Source organism: Corvus hawaiiensis, chromosome 31, assembly GCF_020740725.1.
Source record: "Corvus hawaiiensis isolate bCorHaw1 chromosome 31, bCorHaw1.pri.cur, whole genome shotgun sequence".
Classification (NCBI taxonomy): Eukaryota; Metazoa; Chordata; class Aves; order Passeriformes; family Corvidae; genus Corvus; species Corvus hawaiiensis.
Window position 1 is genome coordinate 842,977 of NC_063243.1, and position 23,752 is coordinate 866,728.

Sequence of the window (23,752 nt, forward strand, 5' to 3'; positions counted from 1 at the left end):
TAAGCAGTGCCCCTGTACCCATGCCCTTTGCAATAAACCGCATGTTCCAAGATCTGACTTCAGAGATCTCTCGTCTCCGTCCGTCCCGACCGTCCGACCCACCAAAGCACCTACACCCATCATTTGATCTCTTGAGCTGTTCCCTGGGACTCTCGGGGGGGCAGAACCTCACGGGGGGCTCCCCAAACCCCTGTCCCTCCCTGGGGGTCTCATGGGGGGTTCCTCCCCACCCAGCAGCTGGTGCTGAGGCGGCCGTGGGGCAGAGAGGGGTGGGAAAGGGGTGTCCAGGGGGGTCCCTTGAGCTCCCAACCTGCTGTGGGGTGCTGGGGGCTGCTGGAGGGGGCACCCCCTGTCCTGTCTCCCACACAGGTGTGTTCCATTCCTGGGGAAAAGCCCACTGGCACTTCCTCGATGACAACAAGTGGGTGAAGTTCATGGACAGGAACATCTACAACTGGGAGCAATTTGGGCACAGAGGATACCCCAAAATTTGGAGGTGGGATGGAGTTGTTCTGAGGTGGAATTGAGCCGTTTGCAGTGGGATGGAGTCGCTTTGAGGCGCCTTTGATCCCTCTCGGCTTTTGGGGTGCAGAGCTGTGAGGGACTGAAATGTTCCGGGTTAATGGCTCAAACCATTGGCCACCGGCAACAGCAGCGGGGCCTTTGCTGGCCGTGGGCACAGGGAGCGCCCGGGGGCACAGGGGGGAACACCCAGCCCGGAGGGGACGAGCAGGGCCTGGAGCCAGGGAAGGGCAGAGGCCGATGGGAAGCAGATCCGGCCAGGTGGGACAGGGCTTTGGAGCAGGGCAGCGCCCTCCCTTACACAGCTGGCCCAGCTCTGGGAACCCGCCCGGGGCAGGCCCGGGACATGCACACAGAGGGCTGGAGGTTTCCATCCCTTCGCATGGGCCATGCCCGGCTCAGCTGCGCTGCCGGGAGGGGCAGGGCCATGTCTTAGAAGGGGCCATAAACCATCAGAGCCCCCAGAGTGCCCCGGGATCCACAGTGTGACATCGGACACTGCAAAACTCCCCCGGGGGAGGTGCCTGGGTGTTCACCCAAACCTGAACCTGTATTAACCCACGGAACTTGGAGTTTCCTGCGCTTCCCCAGCCCCCACGGGATCCAGCCTGGGACCATCACTTACACCAAGGACAGGGACATTGGAACAACCCAAACCAAAAGTTTTGTTGCTGATCCAGGGCTGCTGACTCTGTATCCTTCTACTCTCATACTTTCTTTGCCCTTATACATTTCCTAAGTGTTACTTTTATGCTTTTAATATTACTGGAGATGGTAACCAAAAGGGCTCCAAACCCCCTTCACACAGCAACCAAACTGTTCTGAAATAAACCCTACAGAGATATATTTATAAACACAGATCTTTCAGTGTTGTTTCACTCTAATCTGCCCCAGGGGAGCCATGAACCAGACCCTGGGTTACCCTCGCCTTCAGGGGCGGGGTGGAACAGGAGCCGGACACGGGGGAAGCTTCTGGAAGCTGCTCAAGGAAGCCACCCCTGGAGGCCCCCTATTTCCAAAGCCTGGCCATGCAAACCCAGGACACTGGATCCAAACATGGATCACTCAGACGGGGGGACCAGGGCTCTGCCTGTCGTGGTTTGACACAGCTGAGCGTCAAGCACACGAAATCTGTTATTTTTCATAAAGGGAAAATAAGAAAATATTGAGGAAAACTAGAGAGCTGCGAGGCAAAACAGGTTCAAACTTAAACAGTTGCTGTACAAAGAAAAAGTTTATTACCAACAGAATTAAAAGTAAAAGGAAATAACAAGAAATTCAAGCAAACCTCCCCTCTCTTCCAGCACTTCCCTCCTTTTACCCAACTCGCACAAAGGAAGCAGAACATGGGATTTTAGTCAGTGCTGCAGTTCTTGAAAAGTCTCTTTGTTATGCTTAAGGAAAAAAGGGTTTTCTTCTGCATCACGTGGTTCCCAAAGTGCCACCAACAGCAGACCCGCCCAGAAAGAAACAATCTGCTGTGGTGTAAAACATCTCTTGGGCGTGCCCAGCCCCTGCCTTGGAGGGATCTCTGCTGAGAGAAGAGATTTTGTAATCGCCCAGCAGGACTCGCTGGAAAGGCAACCACTTCTTTGGTCACGGCGAGAAAAGACAGACCCACAGTCCTTTAGGAGACCCTATGCAGATCCTTTGTAACCCATTGGCCTTTACCTATCCCAGATCCTTTGTAACCCATTGGCCTTTACCGATCCCCTGTATCCCTATAAAGCCAGCCCTCTGCCCCTGCAAGGAGAGAGAGCTGCTGCCGTCCCTGGCTTTCCCCTTCGCTGGAGTACGGACCAGCAATAAAGCTACTCTGTGCGGAACCAGCCACACGAGTGTCTTGTCTCTCTCTCTGGTCTGGCTTGGCCTGGAGGCTGCCCTGCAGAGCTGAGCTGGAATCACGAGCTGATAATCACTGAAGAGCTGACAGTCTCTGCACAGGCCCTCCTGCCAGCAGCTGAGGTAAGACATCGAGCCTCGGGAAGGCGATTCCTTTCGGGACCATCTCCCCGGACCGGGCACCTCTTCCTGGGTCAGAGCCACTGACCCCATCACCAGCTGTAATAATCTCTGCCCTGAAAAATCTCACAGTTCCTTCACACTGCCAGACAGGGGCCATCACATGGGGTTATTAATCTTTTTAAGGATTAATTACTTTGGCCTGAACACAAAGGGTTTTGGGGTTTTTTTTGTGAAAGGAAGTCTCTAAAAGCCTTTCAATACTTCTATATAGCCTGGCATAGGCACTTTTCATAATTTTCCTGGGCCACGGGTGAACTTTTCATCCCGCCATGTACTCCAAATGGATCCAAGAGACAAACAGTTTGTGATATTACAGTTTCTTACCACGGCCTGCAGGAAGGTTTTTCAGCTGCGCGCGAGAATCGCGGCACCGCCCTCTTTTCTCCCATCTCCATTTCCAGCCCCGTCCCACAGGACTCGCTTTCTCTTCTCTCTGACTCCGAAGCCGCCACGTTGAAGAGTGTTCTTGTTCGGGCTTTACGGTGGAGAAAGCCTCGCTCCCTTTGTGCTGCTGGCTGCGTGGTGTCCTCTTCAGTTCAGCGCGGAGTGTGCTGGCTGCAGACAGGAGGCTCCGCCGGCTCCCGCTGGCTCCGCCGGCTCCGCGTGGAGAGGAGAGGGACCCGCCGGTCCCAGGGAGCCGCGCCGGATGGGTTTAGCTGTGAGCAGTCCATGGCTGGCTTTAGCTGCCTGCGGCTCTGGGACAGTTCCCCCCCAGCAGTGACACAGGCTCTGTGCCGCGGCGTTGGGAAAGGAGGGGGTGCAGGGGCCCTGACCCGGCGGGGCCCGGAGGCTCCAAGGCCCCCCCACCTTCCGGCAGGAGAGCTGGAACAAAAGGAATTCCTGCGTTTCCGAGTGGTTTAAATGTGTAAACTGTGAGAAGCATCATTAGTCTAAAAGACTGTCCATCAACTCAGGATCAACCCACTACACCAGCTCTGCTGGAAGTGGGCAAGGGCACCAGAAACCCCAAGGCCCAGCCAGTGCTGCTTCTGGAGGTGCTGGGAGCGGCCAGGGAGGCAGCCCCAAACTGAGGGATAGGAAGGTCTCTTCCAGCCTGGATGAATCCGGGACTCGGGGATCGCCCCAGGCCAGGTGCAGCACCTGGCACTTGGCCTTGTGAGGCCTCGTAAGGTTCTTGTTGTGCCACTTCTCAAGCTTGCCCAGGTCCCTGTGCACAGCCAAATCCTGCCATGGTGCCCCTGCCACGCTCAGCTGCCCGTCCCCTGCAAACGTGCTGAGGGGGAGCTCGAGCCCCTGCCTGTGTCATTGGGGACGCCACTAAAGAGCCCCAGGGCCAAGGCAGAGCCCTGAGGGACACCCCTCATCCCTGGCCTGCAGCTGCACATGGAGCCAATGCCCCCAAGTCCCTGGCTGCGGCCATCTGGCCAATGGCTCGTGCCCTGAGTAGCCCACCCGCCAAAGCCAGTGTGTGGAGATTGGGCTGTTGAGTGGGACTGTGGCCAAAGCCTCACAGAGGCCAAGGGCTACAAGTGCCCAAGTCCAGGGCCTGCTCAGTGCTACTTCCAGCAGGCTCGGCTGCTGAAGGGGCACCGGCTACGGCCCTTTGTGACACAGGCGCGTGGTGTCAGGGCCCTTGGCCATGCGGAACATGGGGGTGCCCAGAGACCCTTGTGACATCAGAGAGCCCCGCCCTGGCCGAGGGTATCTAAGGGGCGCAGAACCTTGGAGTGCCCAGTCCGCTGAGAGCCACTGTCGCAGAAGGAAGCAGCTCCCGCAATCCTTCTGTGCTACAGGACCTCAGAGATGGAAGAGGACAAGGCAAACCCCAGCTCCTCCCAGCCACCCACCCCTGTGCCCAGCGAGCTGCAAGACCAGACCCTCAGCTGGCACTTGGTGGGGGCAGAGAGTGCCTCAGTCAGGCCACAGACAGACACTGAAGAGGAGCAGGGGCCCTTTGTCATCAAGGAGGCAGAGAGGAAACCTGGCATGGATGAGGAGCCTTGCCAGGGGAGAGACACTCGGCCCCAAGAGATTCGCCTGTGGGAAGAGGCAACAGGCCGTGAGTTGTCCCAGTGGGTACCAGCAGTGCCAGTGCAGGAAGTGTCCCTGTGCGGAGTGTGGAGTCACCAAGGGCTGAACCCGTGGAAGATGGGTGTGAGTGTGCAGTGGGGAGATGGGGCACAGCAACAGCTCTACCAGAGGGAACAAAGAGTGAAAGTCCAGGAGCTGCCCCAAGGGGAAGAAGAGGGGAATGACCCAAAGCTGTCCCAGCAGGGCGAAGGAAGGGTGAGGGGCCAGGAGGCAGACAGGGGGTCACTCCTGGCAGAGAAAGGGAGCGAGGAGGGCACCTCAGCTGGAGACAATGAAGACTGCCAATACCACACCCAGCTTGAGCTGTCCCAAGAGTGCCAAGGTGCGGCAAAGCCAGAGCTGTCCCAAGGAGAGGTCAGCAGCTCCCAAGACCCCTCTGACGGGGATAACGGCATCGAGCCAGAGCCGTGCCACGCAGAGCTCAGTGAGGGGGAAGAGTACATCTACCGAGAGGTTTGCATAGAGGAAGATGGCAGCGACAGAGACCTCACACAGAGCACCTGGCAATACACGTGCATCTTCAGCTTCGGGGTCCCGCCCTCGCTGCCGAAGGACGCCGCCTGGGACGGACTCAGCGTCCTCGAGCTGCGCGAAGAAGGCGGGCGCCGAAGCCTGGCAGCTCTTGCGGCAGACGGGCTCCCGGCGCCCGTCCCTCGGGAGGCCTGGGCCGAGCGCCCGGCACGGGAGCCGCTCTGGGCCTCGCTTCCCCCCGTGCGAGGCCGAGCCGCCACGGGACCCGCAGCTTCTCCTGTGCTGGCCTGGCAGGAGCCGGGGCCTGCCCCGCACAGCCCCCGCGGCCCCTCGGCTGCCCAGCCGGCTGCCCCCAGCAAGCGGCCCAGCCGCCTCAGGCGGGCGCTGCGGGCGCTGCGGGCGCTGTTCCGCTGCCGCTGCCTGGCGCCGCGGACGCGGGAGTAGCGCCCGCCCGGCCCGGGGCTGCCGATGGCGGCCGGGCCGGGGCCTGCGCGGGCCCCCGGGAGCCGCACGGGCGGCCTCGGCCTGGCCGGGCCCCGCAGCCTGAGCTGCCCCGGCTGCTTTGGGCCGTGCCGGGGGCGTCTCCCCGACGCCCAAAGTCACCGGCGTGGCCGGCCCCAAACAGCGCCCGTGGAGCGCGCTCGGTGCCGGCGCGCTCGGCGGGGAAGCCCAGAGAGTCACCGAGGTGCCCAGAGACCCTGCCGGGCACCCGGTGCCACTGGCACCCGGGCAGCGCCAGCGTCGCCCCGAAACCACGTCCCCAAGGGCCACATCTGCACAGCTCCTGAACGCTGCAGAGACAAGGACTCCACCACTGCCCTGGGCAGCTTCTTCCAGTGCCTCACGCCTCTGCCAAGGAAAAACTGCTTCAGATCTTGAATCTGAACCTCCCCTGGTGGCATCAAAGGCCACGGACATGACTGCAGGACTTTGACTCAACAAGTGGAAGCTGACTTTAAGAAATAGTAATAGTTTAAAAAAAAAACCCCGGAAATTAAAACAACCTCCTCATACAGGAAAAAAGAATAGGAATAGGAGTAGGAATAGGAATAGGAATATTGTGATGATGAAGAAATAGCAGTAGTAAATAGGAGGAAGAAGAAAAAGGAATAGAATATTAATAAAAATAGTAAGTTGAATAAGAATAAGAAGAGCATAGGAATAAGAAGAAGAAGAGGAAGAAGAAATAGTAGTAAGTAATAAGAATATGAAAAAGAAAAGAATAAGCATAACAAGTGAATAAGATTAATTAGAATAAGAAGAATATGATAAAGAAGAAAAAACAGTAGTAGTAAATAAGAAGAAAAATTAAAATAGGAATACGAAGAATAAGAGTAAGATGAAGAAGAAGAAGCAGGAGTAGTAGAAGTAATTAAAAAGAAGAAGGCAAAGAAGACTTAGATGAAGAAGAAGAAATAGGAAATAGTAATAATAAGAAGAATATCAAATTAAAATACACATCCACACATCCTCTAGAATCCCATCCCTCTCATTTGTTGTTACAATAAAATGCATGTCCAATAAAATCCGTTTGTTGTCCTCATATGGTCTCACTTGCACCTTCCCTGGGGCACAGGCGTCTCTCCCTCTTGGCATCCTAACCCATGGGCAGGGTCCCTTCCCGCCACAAGCATGCCAGGATTCTGTCAGGGACTCCCTTCCCTTCTTCCCTCTGCTTCCAGCTGGAAAATGTGCAGCAAAGCAGCCTTTGCTGTCTGCTCTGGGAGCCCTCCCAGCTGCTGGACCTTGTCCCCTGGCCCTGCACAGCTCCCTTGGGAGGCACGGCAGGACCAGCAGCATGGGAGCCTCGGGAATGCCCCTCTGGGATCCATGGCACACACTGCAATGAGCTGGAATTCCAGTTCCCAGTGAGGAAAAGATGTTCCTGCCCTTCAAGGCAAAGCTCTGAAGGGGCTGAAACCCAAGTGGAGCAAGATCTTACAGTGACATTTCACTGCCAGCCTCCATAACTTCATCCAGGGCTGCTTTAGCTCCTGGATTGGGGAAAAAAAACCATCAGGGGAGGGTCTTTGGCTGGGAGCTGCCCTGGGCAAAGGGAGACACTGGGAGGGAAAAGAGCAGGCAAAGGAAGGCAGGAGAGAAAGGAGGACCCGGCCAAGAGCATCACTCCGGATCTCTGAGGGAAGGGGAAACCTTTTGTTGTATGGAAACCAACAAAAACTCGGAGTATCTCTGCCAGGCCACTGAAGGCCTCTCCTGCCCCACTCTCTCCAAGCAAAGTGCCCCTCCTTGCCCATCCTCACAGCACTGTCCTCATGCCCTTCTGCTCGTTGTGGATGATGGGGCAGAGGGTTTGTTCCAGGGCATCCTGCAAGCACCAGGCAGGACAGTTCCACCAGGATGGGAACCCAGCTCAGGGCTGAGGGACTCAGAAAATCTAAACACCAACACAACACCAACAGGGCACATTTGTCACTTTTGCTACAAAAGGCAGCACTGAAAATGATGGGTAATGAGAGCCTCCTAATCACCTCAATCCCTTCTCCATTTTAAACTTTCTCTGAAATAACCAGAATAGCTCTTCAAATTCCTTCATCTTTGTCAGTCCTAGATCTTTGGAGAGCAGACTGGGGAAGAGAGCACAACATCAGCATGTTGGTAATCAGACATGGCTTGTTGTCCGTTTCTCCTTACTCAGTTACAGCGGTAGATATTGGGAATAACCAGCTGTCCTGAGGAATTTTTCCTGCAGCAAGTTATTTTCCTGTCATGGTCCATCTGTAATTTTATTACTTTATTACTTATTAAATGACTTATTACTTATTAAAACACCAACATACATACAGTACAGCGCTTTGCAATTACTCCCCCTTATATTTATAAACCTCAAAGTCTTCCAGGTCTTAACAACATCTTTCTTCTATTCTTACTCTTTCGGTGCATCAAAAGACTCCTACTCACAGCAGTAGAGAAAACCTTCTCGTTAAAGAGTACCAGTGGTACAAGATCTACCCAGGTAGCCGTAGCTGTGGCTACCAGAGAAACATCTTGCTGGGATGATACCCAAAGCACCCCAGTTTAAGGTTTAATTTTCCTTTATTTTTTTAAACAAAAACGGGAGAGATGTTGCCGTGCACCTTCCCCCCCATACTTGGTCTGTCCCTGTTCATTTCACTGTCAATCAGTTTGCAGTTTCCCCTCCCCTTGCTGCATTGTATACGCCTTGCCTTAGCTGCCAATCCTTGATGTACACCACCCCTTTCCCCTCGCCCTGCTAGAAAGTTCTTCTCCCCTCAATACCCCCTTGGTCCCTTTGAATTTCTCCCCTCCCCTTGTTTTCCCTCATTGGCTAATTGTATGTCACTCCACCTGTGAACCCTCCCCTTCTCCTTCCCGACTGGTCCTGAGATTGTTGCCGCCCTTTGTCCAACCCCCCTTTAAAAAGCTGTGCAACCCCTTTTCTGGGGTCTTCGGTCCCTGCTCCCCCTGAGGACAACAAAGCCCTGGATACTCTACTGGAGTCCCCTCCTTCCTTCTTGCCTCTGCCTGCGAGTGCAAACCATTCAGCACCCTGAGAGCTTTGCCTCTTGCGGCGAGACCAGCTTCATCTTGGTCTTCGGAGCGCATCAGACCCGTCACTGCGAGTGACCGGGCAGCTCCAGCAGCGACAGTTATGTACTTGGAATCGCCGTGCTTATGCTCAGTGGCAAAAGCACAAACCCAGAAGCAAGGCAGAAAAGGGTACTTACTTTCAAGACATGCGAGATTTTTAAATTACAAATGACCAAAGAAAAAGGGGGGATTGAGAAACGGGTGATCAGTACTTAATTCATGTAAGCACAGTTAACTATTGGGAGACAGCAAATGTTAATCACAAAAGCGGAGAAGCAGGATTCGCCCTAATCTTGTCAAGATAAGAGGAACAAGAATCTGTTTGAAACCAGCACAGAAACTGCTGAGTCACCCCACAAAGGACTGCCCGTGCTCCAGAAAGAAAGGTGAAAAGTGCATTGTGATGAAGAGTACGGATCTTCATTGGAAAGACCCGCGAGGAAGAAGAGGAGCCTTCCTCAGTGCGACCACCAGGACACACCACTCATGTGTGACACATATGCTAATGATATTAATGACGTCCAAGAACTGATTTGTATAACCACCCCTATCCCAAAGAATGTGATGAATATTCATGAATTTTACCCATAATATTGTGTTGTAGGAAGTGCCGTGTGTGTGTGTGTGTGTGTGTGTGTGTGTGTGTGTGTTTTTGGAGGAGAGACCCCCCACGTATCCGGCACTGAATAAAGCAAATACCCACTTATCTGACTGTCTCGGAAGTGCCTCTTGGCCCAGTTTGGGCGATTCGGGATCCCAAAAAGCTGCCAGGGATCCCAAAATCTCCAAAATCCTGTCAGGGATCCCAAAATTTCCAAAATCCTGTCAGGGATCCCAAAAACGCCATCAGGAACACCCCCAAACCTGCTGGGACATGTCCCGCATGGTGGCCAGGACTGCAGACCCCAAAATCCTGAAAGGGACCCTAAAAACCCCATCAGGGATCCCCTGCGGCACAGGTCCCGCATGCAACCCCAAAAACCCCCAAAAATTCATCAGGGGGTCCCATAAAGCCCTCAGGAACACCCCAGGGACCCCAAAACCTGGCTGTGACAGGTTCTGCATGGTGGCCAGAACTGCGGACCCCAAAATCCCATCAGGGACACCCCAAAATCCTGTCGGGGACCCCCTCCCGTGTTGGGGACAGTCCTGGGGTGTCCCCCCATCCCCTCCCGGTTTGTCCCTTGTCCCCCTCCCGTGTTGGGGACAATCCGGGGGTGTCCCCCCCATCCCCTCCCGGTGCATCCCGTGTCCCCTCCCGCCTTGGGGACATTTGGGGACACCCCCGTCACCCAGGTAGCCGCACGGCCACGTCCCGGCCAATGCCCGAGGAGCAGCGGTGACAGGGACAGTGCGCGCCGGGGGGCGGCCATGGCTGTCACCCCCCCACCCCGGGCAAAGGCTCTTAACGGGATCGGCGCTCACGTGGCACCGGGACCGGGATCAGGATCGGGATCGGGGTCAGGATCAGGGTCAGCCACCCCCGGGATCGGGGTCAGCCACCCCCGGGATCGGGATTGGGGTCCGAACCTTAGTCAGGATCGGGGTCAGGATCGGGATCAGCCGCCCCTGGGATAGAGATCGGGATCAGCCACTCCCGGGATCGGGATCGGGATCAGCCGCCCCCGGAATCGGGGTCAGCCACTCCCGGGATCGGAATCGGGACCGGGATTAGGATGGGGGTCCGCGCCCCCGGGATGGGGGGAGATTTGGGGACATTCTTGGAGACAGCACAAAGTGTGGGGGGAGCTCGGGGAGCGGCCCCCTCTCCTGGGGACCCTAAATCCCCCCCTCCCCACCCCAGGGGACGCTGGGGACCCCAAAACTTCCCCTCCTCGAGTGGCCAGAGCGAGCTCTGCGCTCCGGGACCGGACACCGGACACCCCCCGAACCGGGCTCCGCGCTCCGGGACCGGACACCGGACACCACGTCCAACACCTAAATGCGGACCGGCCTTCTTATTTGCATAACCCCGCCCACCAGACCGTCAAACCACTGGGCAATACCAGCGTAATTTGCATGACCACGCCCACAAGCCCACACGCCACACCGAGCAGGGCCCACCTATTTTACATAACCACGCCCACCCACGCCCACCAATCACACCGCGGTATTCCCCTTGCATTTTGCATAACCCCGCCCCCATCCTGGCCACGCCCAGCACCGGCTGCAGCCGCCGCCAGTCGCTGTTGCCTCCCAGTGCTCCCAGTAAGTGCCGTACTGGGAGGGATCGTGCTCCCAATTCCTTCCCGGTGCTCTCAGTATCGGTCCCAGTGCCGCGCGGGGCGGGGCCACTTTGGGAAACCCCCCAGGGCACAGCGCGGCTGCTTTGGGGTGTCGGAACCTGCCCGGGCCGGGGCGGGAGCGGAGGAGCAGCGGGAGGAAGAGGAAGGAGAGAGGAGGAGGAAGAGGAGGAGCAGGAAAAGGAGGAGGAGGAAGAGGAGGAGCAGGAAAAGGAGGAGGAGGAAGAGGAGGAGCAGCAGCAGAAGCGCGCGGTTCCCCCGCCCGCCCGCTGAGGCCGCAGCTCCCCCGGCTCCGGCAGCATCGCCCCCCCGCATCCCGAGGTGAGCGGGGAGGGGGAGCTCGCCCCAAATCCATCGGGGGTCTCCGGGAGGGTTTTTTGCGGGGCAGGCGATGTTCGGAGCTTGCAGGACCCCAAAGCTGAGCCGCAAATGCCTCTTGGGGGGGGTGTGGGGGCGATATCAGTTTTGGGGATCCCCGGGAGAGCCGGGGGGGAACGCGGGAGCCCCGGAGTGGGGAGAGCGGAGGGGGGCGATTCCGGAGCCGGGGGACCCCCTGCAGCCTGGAGGGGTGGGGGAGGCTGGAGATGAGTGGGGTCCGGGCCCCTCGACACTGAAAGGAGCGGCGACTTCTCGAGCTGGGCTCGGGCAGCGGAACCACCAAACCCAAGGCGCTCAGGCCTTGTTTTCCCCCAGAGCAGGATTTCCCATTGCCAAGCCGTGGCCGGATGGAGGAGGAGGAGGCCGCGAATAAGAGGAAGATGCCCCGGGAGCCCCAGGCAGGTGAGGAGGAAGTCAGTGCCCCTTTCCCTTCTCTCCTGCTCCATCTCCCAGCCCAGCATCGCCCCCGGCTGCAGGACAACCCCGCTGCCGACGCCGTCCTGCCGGGGATGGACTGGGGGGATCTCCTTCCCCTTCCCTGTGGCACAGAGGCAAATCCCATCCTCTCCTTGTCCTTCCTCCCCAGACAGGGAGCTGAGCACGGAGCCCAGAGAGAACAAATCCCCATGGCAGAAGCTGGTGGGAGAGGCCGTTTTGAGTGGCTCCACGGGGCAGGAATCTAAGGGGGAGGAAGAGCCCCAGAGATGCTGCACAAGGAGGGGCTGCAAACACAGCCCAAGGAGGTCCAAGGAGGAAGGTGGCCGGAGATCCAGCCAGAGCTTGGAGCTGGGGGTCCATGAACAGCTTCACAATGGGGAGAAGCCTCACAAGTGCTCAAAATGTGGGAAGGGCTTCAGGTGGAAGTCCAGACTGATTGTCCACCAGAGAATCCACACCGGAGAGAGGCCCTACGAGTGTGGGGAGTGTGGGAAGAGCTTCAGAGACAGCTCCAGTCTGATCTGCCACTGGAAAATCCACACAGGGGAGAGGCCCTACGAGTGTGGAGAGTGTGGGCAGAGCTTCAGCCAGAGCTCCAACCTGATTGTCCACCAGAGAAGCCACACAGGGGAGAGGCCCTACGAGTGTGGGGAGTGTGGGAAGAGCTTTGGCCGGAGATCCAGCCTGTGGGCACACCAGCGGACGCACACAGGGGAGAGGCCCTACGAGTGTGGGGAGTGTGGGAAGAGCTTTGGCCGGAGATCCAGCCTGTGGGCACACCAGCGGACGCACACAGGGGAGAGGCCCTACAAGTGTGGGGAGTGTGGGAAGAGGTTTCCAAGGAGCTGCAGTCTCCTCAAACATGAGCAGAGTCACACGGATGAGAGGCCCTTCCGCTGCCCCGACTGCGGGAAGGGCTTCCAGCGCAACTACACCCTCATCATCCACCGGCGCATCCACACCGGGGAGAGGCCCTACGAGTGTCCCCAGTGTAGGAAGAGTTTCTCACAGAGCTCTAACTTGACCCAACACCAACGGAGCCACCACTAAGGGAAGCCCTGCGAGTGCCCCGAGTGCGGGAAGAGCTTTGTGCGCTGCTCCAGCTCCATCCCCCGTGGGAGGATCGGCGTTGGATGATCCCCAGTGACCCCCGTTGGGCAGAGCCCCAGAGCTCCGTGGTGCTGGTGATCTGTGTGGGAAGACACCAGGCTGGGCGGCTCCGCCTCTTCCTGGCTCCCCGTGGCCTTGATTTTCTTTTCATTTCTCTTTGTCCTTTCAAAACACCCAAACCCAGGGTAAAAATAAAGATGTTGAACTAAGACATGGATGGGGACGTGGGGGGATCTTCCAGGGGATGTGGGAGATGCTGGCTTCAAGGGAGTTGAGGGTTCCTGGTGATTCATTAAATCTCGATATCCATGGACAAAGACCCTCTAACTAATTAAAGTTAGAAAGTGGTATGTTTATTCAGGCACCAGTGGGGGGGCATGGGAGTAGCCTCCTAAAGACATGCCAGCCAAGTACAAGGTTTCTCGTTCTCTATTTATTACTCAAAGTTTTACATCTTCTGCATATGTATGACCCCAGCACCTCCCATCCTCCGCTTTGTATTAAAATGAGATCATTGGTCTTTCACGCATGCGCAGTTTCTCTCTTGAATTGGGTCGGTGGTCCTGAAAGAGGAAGTCAGGAATGTCTTCCTCACAGTGACCTTTTTACCTCCTTGCTGTTGGCAGGCCTTCATGACCTCTTGGCGCAGCCCAAGATCTCCTACTTTTGATTAATTATTACGAAACCCAGGTGCTGTTCTTGGTTCTATTAGTTTCAATTTCTTTTGATGACAGTTCATTCATTTTGTTTCCTTCTATAAACGAAACAAAAATATAATGGCAAATAATACATCACTTAGCTCTAGCTTAGGCATCTACTAAGCATTAACTTATCTTTTGTTTTTCTACTTTGTGTCTTAATCAATACAAATTTTTTCTAACTCAGCTAAAATTTTAACTTTTCAGAACCTTGACTCACTTAAACACCTAAGAAAGCAGTATTTCTCTCAGGTTTGTTATAGCATATGCGCAGGGGCATGCACACAGACAGAAACAATCAGGCAAGGAAGGTTCCTGTGAAAAATTCCCCTCAGAGGTCAGTGAAATCCTCACTTTGGAAGCTTTTTCCTCTCCTGCTGGGCACAGGATCAGGCCTCGAGGAGTGAGGGTATCAGCCCAGGACACATCGTGGTTTGGCGATCTCCAGGTATAGCAAACCTGAAGGTTTGCTGGCTCTGAGAGGCCCCCTCAGAGGGAGATTGCTGGTCACAGCCCGCGGTGGTCCAGGAGAGCTCAAAGGGTCTCCTTTTGGGCCGCTGTTGAGAGGGTCCCAAGAGAGTGGGCTTCAGTCATAATGATGTTTCATCCCGGCCACAGTTTGGGTTGGCACTTTCTCTGAAAGTGGGAGAGCAGGAATGCTATGCCATTCAGGCAAGAGGAACCTTTTCCAGGGCTGGTCATAAGGAAAGCAGGAGCTCCTCAGCAATTCCTGGGAGCAGACAGTATTTCTGACAAGCTCGGAAAGAGCTGAGCCCAGGTGCTGTTTTCAAAGCCAAGGCCTAACAAGCATTTCTCAGATCACAGTGCAGCCTGGAAAGGAGGAGAGGGGAATGCACCAGCATACTGGGATCCCAGGGATGTCCATGGCCTGGGGGGATGCTGGAACAATGCCAGGCACCCACCAAAGCCACTCTGTCCCTGCCCCCCTGCAGCTGCACAGGGGAGAGAAAATGGAACCGAGTGTTCTTGGGATGGGATAAGACTGGGAGAGATCCCTCAGCAAACACCAGCACAGGCACAACAGACTCAGCCTGGGAATTTATTACCCGGGAGGGAATTTATTACCAACCAAATCCCAGCAGCACAAGGAGAAGGCAAAGAAATCTCTCCAACACCTTCCCCCCACCCAGCGGGGATCACCCGGAACGGGGGTCACCAGGGCTCTGCCCAACGGGGGTCACTGGGGATCATCCAATGCCGATCCTCCCACGGGGGATGGAACTGGAGCAGCGCACGAAGCTCTTCCCGCACTCGGGGCACTTGCAGGGCTTCCCTTAGTGGTGCCTCCGTTGGTGTTTGGTCAAGTTAGAGCTGCTGGAGAAGCTCTTCCCACACTGGGGACACTCGTAGGGCCTCTCCCCGGTGTGGATGCGCCGGTGGGTGACGAGGGTGCAATTTTGCTTGGAGCCCTTCCCGCAGTCGGGGCAGCGGAAGGGCCTCTCTTTTGTATGAATCCACTGATGTACGAGGAGATTGAAGGTGGTCTGGAACCTCTTCCCACACTCCCCACACTCATAGGGCCTCTCCCTGGTGTGGGTTCGCTGGTGCTTTCTCAGGGCAGAGCTCCAGCCGAAGCTCTTCCCACATTCCAAGCAGTCATAGGGCCATTCCCTGGTATGGATCATCTGGTGCCGGATCAGGTGGGAGCTCTGCCCAAAGCTCTTCCCACATTCCCCACACTCATAGGGCTTTTCCTCAGTGTGGATCCTCTGGTGTTCCCTCAGGCTGGAGTTCCATCTGAAGCCCTTCCCACATTCCAAGCACTTGTGGGGCTTCTCCTGTCTTGGTTTTGAAAGACAGGTGTCTGCTAAGGTAGGCGGAAGCCTCCCTTGAAATGGCAGATGTAACCCTTTTCCCTCCGAGTTATTATAATTTTGAAAATCAAGGGCCTTTAGGCAAAGGTGTGGGAAATAGGAATAACAGTTCTTTACTATTATGTATATAACCAGTCAAACAAAACAACAACAACTCTGGCAGTAACAGCAAACAATCACAAACCCAGTGCCAGCCTTCTCGGCTGTCAGGCCCTTTCCCCTCGGGTGCAGTTCCGCTCGCAGCCGGCAGGGGCGCTGGCGGCTCCCGGTGAGCAGGGCAGGTGCGATGGTTCCCCCGCGGCTGCAGGGGGCGCTCCGGAGCGAGCTCGGGGAGCACGCGGCACTGGCGGCCTGGGATCCTGGGAAGGGATGGAACAAAGGCTTCACAAACCCCTGGGCAGCCGATCCCGGACTCTCAGGAACAGCAGGCTGGAACGACAGGCTGGAGTGGCAGGCTGGAGCAGCAGGCACGAGCACAAATCCCGGGTGGCAGACGAGATGTATCCAGATGGGGAACCCCCCGGAGGTGCAGGCAGGCAGGGCAAGCACGGCTACAACGCAGCGAAAGCTCGAAGCAGCAGTGGGGCAGGGCGGCCACAGCCCGGCCTCCAGCAGGGCAAGGAAAGAGGCTTTGGGATCCCGGCGTTGTTTCCAGCAGAAAAGAAAAACGGCCGAAAAGAGGAACCAGCACCTCCTTTCTCTGCAGCTTCTCTCTCCAGACACTGAGAGCAAACTGCCCCCACACCCAGGTGAAAACAAAAGAGTAGCCAGGTCTTTTGTCTTCTCTTAAGTATGGCCATTTGTCCCCTCGCAACATGCATATGGGAAAAAAATTCCTTTAACAGGAGAAAAAAAAAAGACTAAACTAAAACCCCAACAGCTTGGCGTGAAGACAGGGCTTCCTGGACTTTGGTGATGGTATCTCGGGCTTCAGGTGTGAGGGCGCGTGGAGAGTCCAAGTCTCCGCTGCCGCGGAGGAGGTTGAAGAGGGGGGTGAGATCTTCTGTTGTGACTCCCAGTAGGGGACGTATCCAATTTATGGATCCGCACAGGCTGTGTAAGTCCCTTAGGGTTTTGGGATCCTCTTTGATGGCGAGTTGCTGGGGTACAATGGTTTTCTCATGGATCTGGAGGCCGAGGTAAGTCCATGGGCTGGAGTGATGCAGTTTGTCCTCATGAATCTCGAACCCTGCTTCTTCTATGGCTTCAATTGTCTTTTTAAGAGTTCTGTCCAAATAAGTTTTTTCTGATGCACAGATTAGGATGTCATCCATATAGTGGTAAATGATTGCTTCTGGGAATAGGCTCCTGATGGGGGATAGAACGTGAGCGACTTACCACTGGCAGATGGTCGGGCTGTTCTTCATGCCTTGTGGGAGGATGAGCCAATGGTATCTTCTGAGTGGGGCTTCATCGTTAAGAGAGGGGACAGAGAAGGCAAACCATGGTGTGTCTTGAGGATGGAGCGGGATGTTAAAGAAACAGTCTTTAATGTCAATGATGGCAAGCATCCAGTCTCGGGGCAGCATTGATGGTGATGGCAGGCCGGGGTTGGAGGGGGCCCATATCTTCAATGACCTCATTGATCTTTCATAGGTCATGGAGTAGTCTCCATTTGTCTGTGCCAGGCTTTTTCAGCACAAAGACAGGGGAATTCCAAGGGCTTGTGGTCTCGGTGATATGACCTTTGGCAAGTTGCTCTTCCACCAGGGCTTCCAGCACACTGAGTTTTTCTTCTTCAAGGGGCCACTGCCTTGTCCACTTTGGGTTGTCAGTCTTCCAGGTGAGCGGGGGAGTAGATGGCAGCGCGCGTTTCTCAGTGGCCCCAGTCAGAAATCCTGGCTGGGAATGGTAAGGGTGGCACCCCACTGGGATAGAAGGTCTCTGCCCCATAGGGTGATGGGGGCTCTTACCAGGAATGGTCGGGTGGTCGCTATCTTGCCCTTGGGTCCTTCGATGACAACATTTTGTTTGCTCCTCATGGATACTGCAACTCTACCAATCCCGGAGATCGTACCTGCCACTGGCTCCAGTTCCCAATTCCCTGGCCACTCGGAGCGGGCGATGATGGTCACGTCTGCTCCGGTGTCCAGCATCCCTGGGCAGTAGATCCTCTCTCCTGTACAGAACAAGCTGCACTCGATGGTCGGTTTGTTTGAGCCCACAATCTCTATCCACATTGCTGTAGGATTGAGAGGAAGCTGTTCTGGGCAGTTCTGTGGAAGTAAAAAAGCTTGAGCAGTTGGTGTTCCCTGTGGGAGAAAGAAAGGTGTGTCCGTGCAGCAAAGCTGGACAAGAATCTCTTGTCCAGGGTGCACTGTTTGCATCTCAGGTAGTACAAAGAGTTGTTCTGGACCATGGATGGTGTCACTTAGGATAAGAATGTCCCATGGGCCGTCATGCGGTCCATACTTTCCTGTGGGAATACGATAAAAACGCTTGTCAACAAAGTTAAGTGGCAGTGATGTTACCAGTTGGCGTCTGGTTCCGATCAGTAGCGCTCTGTGTGTTGGATCCTTCTCACGTGTTCTGGGATCGCCTGGGATGATGGTGCCGGGTGAGGTCCAGTTGTCTGCTCTCGGTGGTCCGATGTGGAGTTCGCAGCCGGGGCGGGGTAGTATGGCCTTTGATTTGTTGTCTGAGCGCGGGGCCTTGACACCGCGCTCCGATAGAAGTTTTCTGGACGCTGCTGGTGCTGTTGCTGTCTCTGGTGCCTTTGGTAGGTGGCACGATGGTCCTGGGTGGGTGACCTTTGTGGGCAGTCCTTTATAAAGCGTCCAAGTTCGCCACAGTAGAAACAGTGGGCATTCTCCTTGGAGACTGCTGCAGCAAATGCACCGGAAACTCCCTCTGTGATGCCCTTTACAACTGCTTGGGTCATTGTGTTTTCTGCGGATGTGTGTCGTGTACAGCTGTCATTTGTTCTATTGTGGGTTCTGTGTCCATGGGTAGGGCCCTCAAGATATTCTTACATTTTTCATTAGCATTTACCATGGCAAGTTTGCCCAAAAGTTCTTTTCGTCCATCTGGACTTTCTATCTGTTTCTCTAAGCTAACTTTTAAACAATCAACAAACTGAATGAAGCTTTCATTTGCTGACTGTTTGATGTTAGAGAAATACTGTGTGGGAACAGAATCATCAGGAGTAAGGAGCAGCGATGTTTTAGCTGCAATGGCTATGTCTTGTAATGCTACTTCAGGTAAGGTTGTAGCTTGATCTGAGGGTTTTTGGAGGTCACCTTCTCCAGCCAGTTGTCCTATTGTCCAATCTGTCTGATTTGCATCTTTAGCATAAGTGTCAGACAGTGTTTTTAAATGTCTTTTCCAATGCCTTTCCCATAACATATATTCGGCAGGGGAAAGGACGCAATTAATAATGTTTTTAATATCATGTGGTACTAACGTATAGGCAGAGAAAGTGGCTTCCAATAAGTTTCTAAAGAAATGTGACCCTCTCCCTGTCGCGACGGAGGGAGAGCCCGGACGCTCAATATGAGTGATCAACAAGCTTCCGTTTATTGATCAGTCGTGGATTACAGATGTAGTGTGACTAATGAGGCTTATGCATATTCCAAAAGGCGCAAGCTGAGTGGTTTACGGCACTGCCGCCGACCCCTCCCTCTAGTTCTACCTTTGTGGTCAGCAAGTTCCTCTTTCCCATGCCTAAGTCCCTCTTTTTCCCATGCCCCGACCATAAGCTGTCTATTGTTAACTGTACTGCTCACCAAGGCCAGCATGTCCCCGCTGTATCAGCATAAGGCCTTGGTCAGCTGCAGAGTCCATGCATCCTTTCTCACGTAGCTCAGCTATTATACAAGATGAGTGCGATATTCTGCTAAATCATGCTCTGTAAGCTGCAAAGGGTCTGCGTGTCCTCGGTCACGTAGCCAATTCTCTATAATTCCCCTGTTTCTATTAATTTGAGCGAGCAAAATGCCGTGTGTCACTTGCTCTATGTGCTTAACTAGGCAAGAGAATATTATGCGAGCAGCAAGTAAGAGCAGGAGTATAATGCATAGCCATCTAAACCCTTCTTTTATGAGTCCAAAGGCCCAGCCTCTTAAGTTCCCAAAAATTCCCTGTAACCAGCTGTCTCTTACACTATCTGTACGGTGAGCTTCTTAGTATGTTCATTAAGCCATTGCAACTGGGAATGTATTGATGAGCTGTGATCTGACAAGTTAAAGCAACACATTCCTTCAAATTCTTGGCAGCCATGGCCCTGAGCTAAGAGCAAGAAGTCGATGGCTGCACGATCTTGCAGCAAAGCGTGACGCAGACTATCTACATCTGTAGCGAGTTCGCCTAATACAATAGAAGTGGCATTTGCTTGTTTGCCTACCCAGCATGCAAGCTTTTTAAGTTGGGCGAGGGCATGTGCTGGTGTGGTTCCTGGGGCTAGGAGGGAAGCAAAAAAGACAGCAGGGCGTTCCCATAATTTTACATTGTCTTTGCAATCAGGGCCTAACTGACGAATACTTCGTTGTGATCGTCTGTGATGTTTGTGCGTGATGTTTAGGAGCTGTTGGATGCTAGGGGCAAACAACGTTAACTTCCCAAAATAGCAGGGCCCTCCCAGTGGTTTAGACGGTACCCCTGGCCATGCCCGGTCACCACAGATAAGAAAGATACCTACAGGGAGTGCTCTAGGTTTGACATGGCTTTCCTCAGGCCATATGGAATCATTACAGTAGGCTGTGCTGTTGGAATACCATGAAGTGCTCGGGCGTAGCCATGTGCTTTCGTTGATTGGCCGCCAGGGCCGCCAGGACATCCACGTATTGTTGCCTGGGAACCCACCGTGCCCAAACATAAGGCAATAGGGACCAGGCTGGGAGCCTAAGAGATCTAGCTCTTGCGGCTCGAGCACGGATGTATTAAGGCCTCGGGCGATCCTTTGCGCTTGGGCAGCTAAAGGATTCTGTTTGATTTGAAGGGTTTCGCAGATTTTAAGCACTACACGACCAGTTATCACAGTACAGAAAGCCGAGAGTGCAGCTTCTGGCTCCTGATATTCTGAGGTGTAGTTTTTAAGGCTACTGGCATCTGCTAATGGAACCCCAATAAGGCAGGTACGGAAAGGATCAGAAGGTGTAGCCAGCGACAAGCAAAAGGACTCTTGGCCTATCTGATTAGCCCACGTGACCCACATGTTCTTGCGATGATCTATTGTGATGTGAGCGTAAGCATCTACTGGCAATACTGCAAGCCCTAAAGCGATTACACATATATTCCCAATCAGAGGTTCGCACCATCCACTGTCGTGGTATTTTGATGCCATCTCGGCAGGCTTTTGGTTCCGATCACTGCGGATTGGAACTGCAGGTGGATGCGGTGCACTTCGTGGCTAACCCGCCAACGAAACTCTGCTATAACCTGTTGCTCTGCTGACTCATATAAGGTTAAGCCTTGAAAGCCAGGCAGGCCTGTCTCTTCTTGCAATGCCCTTTGCAGAGTATGTCGATTCCACTCGGCATCACATGTGAGACACCATAGGCTTCCTGTTAACTGTGCTTGGTGAACCCACCAGCTCTTGCTACACCCAGCGCACCAAATCAGTACCCACACCCTATGTCCCACCCTCCCGCACCAACAACAGCTCTGGTTTTGGAGTCCCCCCGGGTAGTACTGCCACAGTCCGTCTAGAAGGTGAGTAGCATCCTCAATAGACTGGAACTGAGCGAATCTACTCGGCGGGATCCCTCTCAAAGGTGCGAGGAGGGGGTCAATGGCTAGATGCAGGCATAGTAGAACCTGGTCGGATGGTCTGATTCGTTGAAGCTCCAGCTTTGCCTGGTACCGGTTTCACCCAACGGCTGGGTATCCACTGAGGACCTGTGGGGGCAAGCACACAGACATGACCAAAATACAGAATTTCAGCAGGGCCTTGCCACAAACCCGTGGCCGTATCCCTGTAAGTAACAAAACTCCCGGTTCCCCTTTTTTCTGCCGTGGCCCCCTCCCGATGTTTTATTGCAGGAGGCTCCTTTTCATCTCCAAATATACACAAGTGATTGAGCACAAAGAGGGCTTTTGCTACTCTTTCCTTTGGGTCAGCTATGTCTTTGAATTTGGCAAGGTATCTCTTAATAGTCCCGTTAGCTCTTTCAACGACAGCTTGGCCCGTAGGAGAATGTGGGATGCCCGTCGGGTGAGTGATGTTCCATGTCTGCAGAAATGTCTGGAGTGTCTTGCTGACATATGCGGGTCCATTATCTGTTTTGATCGTTTTGGGGACTCCCATGACGGCAAAACAGCTGGTTAGGTGTCTACGCACGTCTCTGGCCTTTTCTCCAGGTTGTGGTGTGGCCCAAATAAAGTGGCTATATGTGTCAATCGACACATGGAGGTATTTAAGCCTGCCGAGCTCTGGAACGTGAGTCACGTCCATTTGCCAGATCTCGTTGGCTTTCAAACCTCTGGGATTGATCCCGCACCCCACTCCCACTCCGTTGTTGTGGAAGCTGCATGTGGGGCAGGCCTTAACGATGGCCTGCACCTCTGCCACTGAAATTCCATAGCTTCGCGCGAGTCCTTTAGCATTTTGGTGGAACATGGCATGAGCTTCTCTTGCTTGCTGGTGGAGCGATAGTGGGGGCTGAGCGATTCCTGCAACGAGTTGGTCAGCTCAATCATTTCCTTCTCCAAGGCCATCTGTTCCCATGTGGCTTCTGATGTGCAGCACTGCATATTTCTCAGTCCGTTTTGAGATTGCGATTTGCATGCTTATTAGCAGCGCCATCAGTCTTTTGTTACGAATATCACGCAGTGCTGCGTCTTCTATGTGATTCGCTATCCCTACGACGTAAAGAGAGTCTGAAACCACATTGAGCCGTGTATTCGGCCAATGGCCTAAGGCCCATGCAACGGCATACAGTTCCAAGGTTTGTAGCGAATCCTCAGGTGTTGCTTCTAAGAGTTGATGCTTCCAACTCTTGGCATCTCTCCAGGTAATTGCTGCTCTCTGTGATTTCTTTCCAGCATCGGTGAAGACCGTGAGGGCGTCTTCCGAGGGGTCTTGTACTCTCTTTGGCTGTATTAGCCACCCTTGGTTGGACATCCATGCTAATGCAGGCACTGGCAGTGGCTTTACCATCAGGGCGGGTGCTCCGGTAAGGAGGGCTTGTTGCAACTCAGGTGAGTTGAACAGGAACCATTCTAAGTCCATGGGTGGTATGGGTATCCAAATGATCCTCGGGACCGTCCCGTCAATCTGCAGGATCCTGATGCGTGCCTTGCGGATCAAATCTGCTAGTGTTGCCACCTTTTCTTGTATAGTTCTGCGGGGTTGTAATGGTGGAGCGATCCATTCTAATACCTTAAAGTCCTTGGGTGGCTCCCCCATTTTTATTAATTTGCATTGGGTGATAGCAGCGAGTAAATGCTGTGGGCCACATAGGATGGTGACATCCAGCGGTAGGGCTGGGTTGCGGCGTGATGTGGCTCCTGTGGTGATGTTGTCTGCAATAGCTTGCAGGGTAGCCTTTTGTTTGGTAGACAGTGTGACAGATTGTGCAGCGTTGGTTCCCCGGAGAAGAGGCCGAAGTTCATTAAGCCATTCATTAGGGAAGCCGACCACGGGGCGAAGCCATTGTAGGTCTCCCATGAGCTTCTGTGCATTGTGCAGAGTACGGATGTCTGTGTGGATGGTCAGCTTCTGTGGGTGTATGGAGCTTTCTGTGATTCGCCACCCTGAATAGGTCCATGGGGCCGTGGACTGAATTTTTTCAGGTGCTATTTGCAGGCCCCGATCACTCAAGGCCTTATGCAGCATGTCTTTTTGTTGCATGGAGAATGGGGTGTCCTGGGCTAGCAGGATGTCGTCCATGTAGTGATAGATGACCATCTTGGAGAATGCCCTCCGGATAGGTTGTAGAGCAGAATCCACATAGAGTTGGCACAGCGTTGGTGAATTACGCATGCCCTGAGGAAGCACTGTCCATTCAAACCGCTGGGCAGGTGCCTCCCTGTTGATAGCTGGTAGCGTGAAGGCAAACCTTTGCTTATCGTTGTCATGCAGGGCAATAGTGAAGAAACAGTCTTTGAGGTTGACTATCAATAGCGACCATTCAACAGGTAGCATGGATGGGTTGGGCAGGCCTGGTTGCAGTGCCCCCGTGTCATGCATCTGCTGGTTCACTGCTCGGAGGTCATGCAATAATCGATATTTACCAGATTTCTTTTTGATAACAAAGATTAGGGTATTCCATGGGCTTGTTGAAAGCCTTAAATGTCCTTGGTTGAACTGTTCCTGCACCAGGGCATGTGCTTGTTCCAGACTTTCCCTTTTTAAGGGCCACTGCTCCACCTTTACCGGCTTGTCTGTCTTCCACCGGATCGGGATTGGGAAAGTCCAAGCAATGGCCACTCCTAAAAATGTGCATCGGTTGTGAGCACCATGCCCATC

General features: G+C 54.3%; 1 protein-coding gene and 1 pseudogene across 1 annotated transcript; one reads left to right on the top strand and one right to left on the bottom strand.

Annotated features, from left to right (window-relative positions):
- The window catches only part of LOC125318707, a 55,627-nt pseudogene that overhangs the window by 16,873 nt on the left and 15,002 nt on the right, over positions 1-23,752 (bottom strand).
- On the top strand, positions 11,090-13,337 carry LOC125318792 (zinc finger protein 239-like). Its single transcript, XM_048289723.1, has 3 exons — positions 11,090-11,207; positions 11,580-11,666; positions 11,851-13,337. The coding sequence occupies exons 2-3, from the start codon at positions 11,612-11,614 to the stop codon at positions 12,750-12,752; spliced, it is 957 nt and encodes a 318-aa protein (XP_048145680.1). The 5' UTR covers positions 11,090-11,207; positions 11,580-11,611; the 3' UTR covers positions 12,753-13,337.